Below are 11,040 nucleotides of genomic sequence, written 5' to 3' on the forward strand. Positions count from 1 at the left end.
TATTATTATTATTCTTATTTTTTTGTGGGATTTTTGGGTTTTATGGTGTGAATGAATGTGAGGGGGAGGAGATGGCATTGGCATCAGCAGATTTGGTAGTTCCTTCCTGATGAGTGGTCATAATATAATGGTTGCATGTGGGGTGGTGTGAACTCAAAGCTGAAGAAGGAGAACTTCCTCAATTAGCATTCATCACTACAAAAGATTCTCTCTCACCCACTGTTTTGGAATGGAATTTGTGCAGAAGAAATGGTCTTTGAATGGTCACAATTGTGCATCTCCTCATGAAACTTCGTACTTGTTCCAAGGCTCGGGAAAATATTACAGAGCATGTCATTATATGTATTTAAATTTAAATCTTGTTATTTTAAATGAAGTGGGGTTAATAGATGTTAAATTTTTTTACCCCTTAATGGACAATATCTCTTCACAAATGCTTCCATAAGCATGAGAAAAAAGGGTTATTTTCTAAGAGAAAAAAAGGTTAAAAACTCTTGAAATTTTGATGCAAGAGTCACTTTTTTTCAAAAAACCATTAATTTTCTAAGGCCCATTTTGAAAAAAAATGAAAAGTAACCTTAGCTTGACTCATCTAGCTAAAATTTTCAAAAAAAAAAAAGAAGGAAAATTGCATTAAAGAGGCTGCTAATCAAGTCATGGTCATAGTTTTGAATTTTTCGATATTTCAATCAAAACTTCATAATCAATGAAATTAATCCTCATCACGTGGGTAGAATTTGTACCCTAATTGATTGATAAAATATTGTGGGGCCAATTTAACTTGAATTTTGTGGTACCTGGGAAAAGAAAAATTGAACTTCTGTACAAATTTTACTTGGACTCACACATAATGTAAAGACAAAAGTGTACCACTAAAATTACCACTAGCATGCTTTTACTATATGTCTATGAACTTTCCCAAAGTCACATGAGCTGCACTATTATTAGGGTTTTTAGCATTAATTTTTAGGGCAAATCCCATATCCCATTGACAGGTCAGTTATTACACATTCTAAAGTTGGCCAAGCATGGCCTGGCTTTATTGACTATATGGGATTCAATCTTTAATCCTTTACCACTAGGTTCCACGGAGAATTCAAAATTAGGGTTAGGGCTAGGATTAGGGTTTCTTAAATGAGGGGTGGCCAGGCATTTTGTTCCCTTTCATGCTTGCATATTGGACTTTTAGGCCATGAACCATGATGTCTTTTATCAACTACTTGGTGGCATTACTTGCAGATGAATATTCCTTCTTTCATGTGGGTTTGGGAATATTTGTATATATTATTAGGGAAGGCCATTGTCTAAGTTCCCCTAGTTTTTATAGTCATGGTTCCTTCTCTTCATTGGGGACATTAGAAAAACAAAATTGGATACAAAACACTTCTAAAAAAATGAAAAAATCAAAATCAAAATCAAAATTAAACCGGTTATTCAACTTGTAAACACCAAACCCTAAAAAGTTATTAGAAGTAACGATCGAAAATTAATATGATTTGCATTATTCACTCTAGTACATAAACATAATGTGAAAGAAAATTATCCATTTTTTGTTTTATAAATTTAGTAGCATATTATGTAATATTTAAGGACGCTTTTCTTAGAAGTTTTTCAAGTAAAAACAAGCTAATAATTGAAACCCATTATTAATTATATGCAAAAAGTATACATTATTAATGATTAAGTATATGCTAATTTTGTACTCATTTATTTATTGCATAGCATGGGCAATGCAACTCCCAAACTTAAAAACTTATTAAAAATTACAAAAAAAAAAGAAAAGAAAAAAAGAAAAGGACAACTTGAAATAGCATTCTTGGAGGAAGTTTTTATATTGCTAACTTGTGATTCAAGAGGGTATAAATTCCCTTCAAATGTCATCATTATTATTGACTCTTGAATTAGCCTTCTTCAATATATGAGGAATATCAAATGGAAAATCATTTTTAAATGAGGAATAGTTCCAATCTTTTGATTAATAAAACACCCATGCAATTACAACATGTTTTTGATTTATACATTGATTGAATCCCTCAACTCCTTTCGTACCATTTTGAAAACATGAGCGGACCATCCTATAATGTTTGTTAATACTTGTTTTTTTTATTAATCAAAGATGAGGGGACCTTCTTATCATGTTTATCAATACTTGTTTTTTTATTTAATCTTTTGATAATTATATGGAGAAATCTCAATCATCTCCAATTTATAATAACATTATTCATAGTCAACTAATAGATAATATTTTTTAAAAAACAAAATTAAGACTCTAATCTTGTCGAATCAATAGTCATCCCTCTAATAATTTAATTTAATTTCTCGAGACCCATAATTTTCTTAAAAATTTGTATTAATTATATTTTATAACTTTGTTCTCATTCAGCCCCCTCCTTCGGGTTTTTTTTTTTTTAATTATTTTTAGGAAGGGAATCCTATCAACTTGTGGAGAACTCTTTATATTTTATCCCTTTGGGTGCTACCCAATTTCTTTATTATTAATTGTAGTTTTTGACATTGAACCCTTCAATGTTTTTCTACTTTTTTTTTGTCATAATTATTATTATCATGATTTGCATGGATGTTATTCAAGTCAATAACTCTAGCCATTTCTTAGGGTATTATAAATGATAAAGATGTGTTCATGACTTAAATTTTAGTCTAATAGTGTGTGTGGACTATTGTAAAGTCTATGAAAGTTGTAGCTTCCTCTCATTTTCCTCTCGTGTGTGACAAGTCTTCTTCAAGATTTATTTGCTTTGAATGCTCGAGGCATTGGCACAATGTCAAAGGCTGTAAGTGTGGGTAGGTAGGTAGGTAGACTAGGGTTATGGCCCATCCTATATGTGAACTCCCATTCTTCTCATTTATAACTTTCATATTTTTGACTTTGAATTTTTAAATTTAGCATTTTGGCAAATTATTATCTATGATACACCATTTTAACATTAACCTTTTTTCTAAGATTGGTATGATCTTATTTGAATAAGAAGCAAAAACCTCTTTTTAAAAAAATAAATAAATAAATAAGAATTTTTTACTTGTTTGGATCATTTTATTAGGAAAAAAATTAATATAAATATTAAAAAAATAATGTTTAAAAGTCAATTTTTTTAGCTTATGCAAAAATTTTCATAATATAAATATTATTTCTTTAAAATTTTGATTTTAACTTTAACTTTTTATTAATAAAGCGAAAAAATAAAAAATTATTCAAAATAAAATTTAAGGGGTTTTGCAAAGTAATTTTATTAAAATAGTTTATAATCTTAAAAAAGAATTGAAGTGCTCCTTCATAGAAACTTCTTTTGAATTATATTAGAAAGTCTATTGAATAAGAATTTTGTAGATTTTATAGCATCTAAATCAACATTATAAATTATTGATTTTCGCTTAAGCTTCTAGTTGAATTATTCTCTCTCTTGTGACAGTCTTCTGATATTTACTACTATCATTTATTTGGATCATCCCCTCATTTTCCAACCTCTCTAACTATTTTTTCCACACTGAGATTCTGAATTTTATTGTCAATGACGACCATTCAAATGAAGTGTCTGAACAATGTCATTTATTGTGCATTAAATCATTTGAAAAATTGAGACAATCATAATGGAAAATTTTTCCAAATTCAAAATTAGGCTTTTGGAGTTTTGAAATTATATTTTCTGGTTTTAAAAATATAACATATAAAAAACAGAAACTCTTTTTTTGTTTTTTTGTTTTAAGAAGTAAAAATATTAGAATCTCTTATTAAAAAAAAATTATAGATCTTTAAAAATCTCTTTAAAAATTTTTTAAATTTGTAGTAAAATATTTTTATATCTTAGTTTTTTAAATCATTATCTATTCTAATATCTAATATAACAAATTAGTATTATTTTCAAAATTCCAACAAACTCTTAATAATCTAAACCTTTTTTCAGCTTTTATGTGTACAACCAAATAAAATAAATTTTTTTATAGATTCTCTTAAATTTTTTATATATTTTTCCTCTATTTTCTTTCCCTTAAACTTTTCAGGACTAAACACCAATCATTTTCAACCAAATTGGAGCATGAAATATTTAGGTAATTCACTGCAAGGCCTTAAAAATGCCCAAGTAATAAAACTAAATAACAATAACAGACTAGTAAATAGGAAAATAAAAACTTTTTTCTCTGATTTCTTTGTAGTGTCAGAGAAAAATAGCAAAATGTAAATAAAAATAGCCATAAATGTCCTTCGTACTCCCAGTTCGGCTCAGTCCCAAGACAAATCAAAGATTTGTTTGGGCCAAAAAGAGGCCTCAGGGCAACACAGGCACATGGGTTCTGGACAAAATGCTTGGACAGTTCGAGAAGGTAGGGTTAAAACAAGGATGAAAAAGTTCAAAACCCTAGGCCTGGGTGAAGAAATTCAACCAGAATATTTGCTATATAAATACCCTTTTCCTTTCAAATCTTTTACCAAACAAATCCTATCCGGGGAGTTTAAAGAGGAGATTATTACAGAACAATGAAAAGATAGTCCACCCAAGGCAAACAGACAAACAGAATAAGTTCAAGAAATAATGATAATGCTTGAAGGGTGATGTGCATACACATGCATGCAATGTCATGGGAAGATTATTCATCGATATTAATCATTTTCCATTATTCTAATCAGTTCTAAGCATCACTTAGGTTTGATTGAAGACAAATTCATAGGAAAGGGAAAACTCATAAGGAGCCAATCCCCACCCCCTATTAATTCCATCTTTCTATTTTTGTTCAATATCTAGCTGCCAATCAAGTGAAAACTCTTACGAGGAAAAATTAGGGAATCTCATCACACTGATAAGAAATAGATATATAAGATGTCCACAACCAATCCTGGCCAACTCGTTTAGGAAACCACAGAAGCAGGGTACAGATTTTAGATAGAACGTAATTTTACTTGGAATGTAATTTACTTGAAGCCATCTATACAAATGCTTCCTTACCAGTGAATGCACGCTGAAGAATAAATACGGAAATGGAGGGTCCAGGGAGTGAAGTAACAGGCTGTCAGGCTCCATCAATCATAGAGTACAACCAGTCTTTACATGGTCTTTGCTTGGAATTGGTAACTGCCAAGACATTCAGTAAAACTCAATCAGATCTTTTCAAATTGCCAAAACATAAGTGTAATTCATTCAGGTGATGAAAGATTTAAAATGCAAGACCGACTCCTAAATGGAACAAAATGCTTGCATCCAGATCCAGGCACAGGCTCTTCTCTTAATAAAGGGCAAAAAATAGTTCAACAATGCATTTTGAGACCAAATCCAAAAAATAGAACATTAAATAATTCAGACTTGTTTTATGCAGAACTTCAGATCGATATAGTTTCCTGGCACATGGATGTGAGATGGAAATGAACGAGACATATTGAGTTTTACAGATTGGAAACACTAGTTGGAAGTGCAATATGAAGAGAACACTGTAATTGGCCAAGTAAAAAGGAAACCCAGTTGATGTTTTATGCATGCTATAAAAAATGTCTCAAAATCACACTTTACTTGTCTAAAAAACACGGACATTTCCATAGCACATCCAAATGTCCCTTAATTCATAGCATTTCATGAGTTTTCATAGCAGGACTAGGCTCAATTTCAGAAACTAATGAATTGGCATCAATTTTTTATCACCACTTTTCTTTATAGTAACTCCCATCCTTTTATTTGATAATGGTTCCATTTTGAAGTATGCACATGTGCTTTCACATGGTATTATTTTCATGTGGTATGTGAATTCTATGATTCAGCAGCATCTGAATAATCAAAGACAGTTGGAACATGAAGTAGAGCAAAGTATTGCTTGCCACTGTACTAGTATATGAAGGGGTATAAAAGATCGGGTTGAACATAGGGATAGGAGCAAATTACCTTCTTAAAGTGCCATCTCTGCCTGTAATGCAGCAAGCTCATCATCCTCAGCAGTGTTCCTCTGAGGAGCTGGGCGGGCTGGTACTCTGCCTGCAGGGATTGGTGCTGCTGGGGCAGTTGTGGCAGGCTGGAGAAGCTGTTCCTCCAATTCAGCTCCTTCTAATTCTTCAAGCTCTGCTTCCAATTCATCCTGTAATGACAGAAACATTTTATTTAACTCTTCAATGGAAGAAGTGTATAAAAGAGATTGTTTACAATTTCTAGAGGCAATACTTCATCAAAATCAGCTGCTGCACCAATGGGTGTGGCTAATGCCTCCTGAATCTGTTTCATGTTCTCTGTCTGCTCATTAATCTCATCCATTGTTTTGTCAACATCATCAATATTCCTGTATAAGAACATGCCATTTAAAATATATGAGAAATTTTCTCTAACATAGTAGTCCATTTAAATGCAAAGGATTACTTTAAATTGCAACCTCGTTTCTCACTGCTATCAGGATGCTGAAAATATGCAGTTTGAGCTAACACCAACCCCAAGGCAGGATAGGAGATTCATGCAATTGTCATTCTCACAGTATTATTTTTTAACCCAAAAAGGAAAAGGTCACATTAGTGACCTTGGCATGCTATATGCATAAAAGAGTGTATTGACAAATCCTATATTCATCCCATTGTCTTTTCTACAGCATTTAAAATGTGTCTGTTTTTGTCTTCTCAGCATTTGAAACAAAACTATTCTGATTGCTTGTTGAAGATCATATCTAACATTTCATGACAACATGTAGTTTTCAGCTTTTTACTATCATCCACAATGATGGCTCTAGTTTCAGGAGATGATGAGATGAATTGTCCTCTAAATGCTAGGGAAAGAGTAATGTCCAAATGAAAAAGATTCCAGTTCATCAAGGTGTCTTAACAATGTCCTGAACAAATCACTAAAATTAAATTCCAATATCCATTAATTTAATAGTAGTAAGGGCCAGCAAAAGAATGCAGCTTCATGGAAACAAAATATAATAAAATGCAACTCACGTCGCCTTTTGCATTGCCTTCATCGCAGAAGCTCCAGTCCTCAATGCATCAACAGTCTCTGTTGTAGCTTTGGCACCTTCTAGCAATATCATCTAAAAACCCAACCCAAAACATATGGAATCTAAAGTGAGGTTATCATGAAATGACTAAACACATTGTTTCTGAAACATTATTTATTTTGGCATAACATTACAAGAATACCTGATCATGAATGCGCAATTGGAAATTTCCAAGTTGTTCAATTTGCTGTTCATAGAGCCTCTTCCTCTTTAAACATTGTATTGCCGCTGCATAATGGAAATAAATGAAATTGATAGGTAAAATGTTTCAATAAAGCATCTTTAAATTTTGAGTGTACATACATATATATATATATATATATATATATATATATATATAAGAAAAACCTAATCATGCAATGAAATAATATCATAAATTATATTCTTCTTGTCTCTCTAATTTATTTATTTATTCTGCTTAGGAAAATCAAAATATCAAAATTACAGATCCAAAATCACTACATCATTGCATACATGGATCATGATCATGACTTAATGACATAATCATGATCAAATAATCAGGACTGTGACCAACAGGAGATCTGGAAGGGAGAAAGCAAGTGCAACATCATCAGCATAAGATCCTAAAAAAGAATTTACTATGCAGAGAAGCTCTATGATTGCTTTCTCATATACCATCTACAGTGAAACTACTTCTAATGCTAGATGAAAAGAAGACATAAAAATGGTAAATATTATGAATTCAGCCCACATGTGAAGTCACATAGTTTCTCATAACATTTGAAGTCACATATTCATCCCTTTCAAATGGAATCCTTACTATATGTCTATACCATATTTAAATTGTTGAAAAACTAGGCGATATAAAAATTGAATGGCAAAAAAATGCAAATTGTAATATTATTTTTTTTATTAGAGCAAATTATATTATTCTTGAAACCAAAAATGATACAAAGCAAAACATGGAATAAACTCACTTCATATGCTATGGGAAAAAGCTTCTCTGTCCGAATATTATATAAAACATAAAGCAAATACATTATTTTCATAAAATATCCAAATGCACATAAGAAAACAGCAGATGAGACATATATATGTAAGAGGCATACATCATACAACATGAAGATCAAACTATTGAAATCAAAACCAGCTGAGAAAAATGGAGCATTGCTTCAGGAAACAAGAAGACCGAAACCTAATGTTCTTTTCACTAGTGACAATTCGTATATATAGCTATCATACCCCTTTTGTTCTTTGCTCTAGTAAATTCCTTAGCCTTTTCAACCTCTGCAGCGGCCTTCTTCAAAAGGACACCTTCTTTTTTCTCTAGCATTTCAAGTGTCTGAATATAATAACAACAAAAAAGGAAAAATTAGCAGATAAAATCTGGCATAACATGGACAATGATAAATTCTGCTGTTATGAGAAAGAAAAATCAGCTGCTCTGCAAGAGAAAGAATACATTCTTTCCTGCAGAAATAGCAAATTAATAATCCATTTCCAGTCCAGATACACCCACAAGTAATGCAGTAACAAGGATGCCTTCACAATAGCTGGTAAGCAACATTCATAACCACATGTAACTTGGATACAGTACAGACTGTATGGTGTGTGAGGCTTCCAGAGAAAAACCCATGTCACACAAGGAAAATGAAATTAACCTTACACTTGATAGCTATATTTAGTAGAGCAAATCCATCAAAACTCATTTTATTTTAATAATTTTGTAATTCCTTTTCATTAAAAGAGGAATGTTGAGAGAGAATGGTTGAAACTTTTGAAAAAATTCTGCAAGAGGAGGACGTACAAATTGGATAATTAAAACTCATCAAATGATGCTCATTTGGTGCACACTTTGACTACAAAATAAAAATTATCACATGGTGGCCCAATTTTTCTTGATAGGCAAACAGAAATTCATACAGAAAGCACCTAATAAAAGGGGGCACAACCTACATACACAAGGCATGTACAAGAGATGTCAAAGAAAAAGAAGACACCCCTCCAGAAAACAACAAAAATATGACCTTTTTATCCACAACTTAGACTACCTATAAAGTTTAATAATGTTCAATTAGCCAACCCAAGCAAGACCCTAGACCACTACAAAAGGAACTTAATGAGAGTCTGTACGAGCTTTTGAGGATCACAGGGCTGCCCAATCTTTTTGTTCCTTTTTTTATTTTTGGTGCAGCACTGATCTTGTTGGAAGGATACCGAATTGGAAAATGATCCAAAGCTCAGCCAGAAAAAATGATCTCTTAACAACATGACATGTGAACAGGAAATAAAAGCTCCTATGGACACAGAAACAACTAATTTTTCATTTTTCTCGACATTATGAAAAGCATTGAGGACTGGTTAACATGACAAGTGTAATAAAGCTCCAACAATAAATTATTAAGCACCACAAAATAGAAAGAAAAGGGAGAATTTAAAACATTAAATATATTTTTCAGCAGTCACCGCTTTATGTATGGTCCATTAAGCTATATAGGCTACCCAGCTACTAACAAGGTGCCATGGAGGACCACTCCAACAGGGTCACCATGTGGTCCTACAGGACCGACTATAGCATGACATACAAGGATGAACTGCAAACTCCAGTCCTAATACTTTGTTTCATTAGAAAATACTTTTGAGGTAAAAAAAAAAATCTTCCACCCCCCAAAAAAAAAAATAAAAGATGAACTCCAGCGTAAAAAGTTCAGGTTCAATTTTTTTATCAAACTCTTATAAAGTGAATAAAGATCAGCAACTTCCTTAGTTTATTACAAGTATTGATTTTACAAATAGCTTATAAATAATAAACACAAGTGTGTGAAATAACTTGAAAAGGATAAACGAAACTCTCAAAATTCTTGCTCTCTTATCCCTATGTATCTTTCGTAATGTTTTGGTCATTTGCACATGCATCAATGTGTAGCCTTCTCTCGTAATATATTAGAGGAGAATGTAAGTGTGATTTTGGCCTCTCACCCTTTTGCGCTACTTTAAAATATTTAAAATAACTGCAATATTTAGAATAAATAACAACAGCCTAAAACTTGTATCCAAGTCAACCATACATCATGCATTCATTTCACATGTCATCACCTTTAGTTTTTGTCAAAATGCATGAGAGCCCAAGGATGGGTACCCAAAAGAGTTATGCATGATTAAAATTTGACCTAATTGCCTATCACCATTGATGATCTTGAGATGGATGAGCATGAATACTACAGCATAAAACATTCTAAAGGAATTGCATTCAAGAAAATCTGGGAATAGACCCAGTACACACTTAAGAAAAACCATCTGCCAAACATGTTTTGGTAAATCTATAGAGCTTCCTGTATCACCTGATTGTGCAATTTGGCAAACTTTTAAAATTTATCAGGTTCATAGAGTTACTTTCTAATAACTTATTTCTTTGCACCAAAAAAAATAAAAAAATCCTTTTTCCTTGGAAATTATTTCCTGAAAACGTTTTCCATCAAAAAAAAGAAAGGGAACACTAGTTACCATTGTGGAATTTCAATTTCACATCAAAACAATGCTTCTCAAAAACAACAAACAATCAATATACATGTGTGAGCATCATCACTATGATAAATCTCCCAATACACCACCCATTTCAAGACAATCTATATTTTCCCCGAGAAAAAAAATTTTTGGAAGCTTACAGAATAGAAAGAAAATTCCACCATACCTCGTTTAACTTGTCCAATGTTGTTAGGGCATTGGCCTCCTGCTTAGGTTTCCCGAACAAACGCGTAAACATGATTGATTTCGATAGAACAAGAAAATCAAAGAATCTGATAAACGCTGCAACAAAATCGAATCCGTTAATCAGTACATCAAAGCGATCTGTTTTCGAAACACAAAAAACAAAATCACTTGACAGATTTCAAACCAAATAAGAGGGAAAAAGAAAACAAAAACAACAACATACCTTCAAAAAATCGAAATCGTCGCTAGCGTTTTAAGGAAAAACGCTTTGAACCATGATCGAATTGATAGGTTCGAGGATTTGGGAGAGTACGAAGAAGAAGGATCGCTATAGGTGGAAGACTCCGATTAGAGTTTGGTTGGAGAGATGGAGCCCGGTGCCTGCCTGTCACT

General features: G+C 32.2%; 1 protein-coding gene across 2 annotated transcripts; it reads right to left on the reverse strand.

The window, feature by feature from the left end:
* Positions 1–4,778: 4,778 nt before the first annotated feature.
* Positions 4,779–11,040, reverse strand: LOC117912078 (vacuolar protein sorting-associated protein 32 homolog 2). 2 transcript variants are annotated; one of them, XM_034826536.1, is made up of 8 exons: positions 10,871–11,040; positions 10,628–10,743; positions 8,179–8,278; positions 7,118–7,203; positions 6,917–7,008; positions 6,156–6,270; positions 5,883–6,072; positions 4,779–5,084 (listed from the first exon to the last, which is right to left on the reverse strand). In XM_034826536.1, the coding sequence occupies exons 2-7, from the start codon at positions 10,697–10,699 to the stop codon at positions 5,887–5,889; spliced, it is 651 nt and encodes a 216-aa protein (XP_034682427.1). In that variant the 5' UTR covers positions 10,700–10,743; positions 10,871–11,040; the 3' UTR covers positions 4,779–5,084; positions 5,883–5,886. The 2 variants fall into 2 exon arrangements, with proteins under 2 accessions (XP_034682427.1, XP_034682429.1); XM_034826538.1 differs by lacking the exon at positions 10,871–11,040 and having other exon boundaries at positions 10,628–10,781.

The sequence above is a fragment of the Vitis riparia genome, chromosome 4 (genome assembly GCF_004353265.1).
Source record: "Vitis riparia cultivar Riparia Gloire de Montpellier isolate 1030 chromosome 4, EGFV_Vit.rip_1.0, whole genome shotgun sequence".
NCBI lineage: Eukaryota > Viridiplantae > Streptophyta > Magnoliopsida > Vitales > Vitaceae > Vitis > Vitis riparia.

Coding starts and splice junctions, on each gene's coding strand:
- LOC117912078 (XM_034826536.1), bottom strand. CDS start 10,699: ATGTTTACGCGTTTGTTCGGGAAACCTAAGCAGGAGGCCAATGCCCTA. Junction 7,204..8,178: donor TAGAGCAAAGAACAAAAGGG/GTATGATAGCTA, acceptor TCCATTATGCAG/CGGCAATACAATGTTTAAAG. Junction 7,009..7,117: donor AATTGCGCATTCATGATCAG/GTATTCTTGTAA, acceptor TTGGGTTTTTAG/ATGATATTGCTAGAAGGTGC.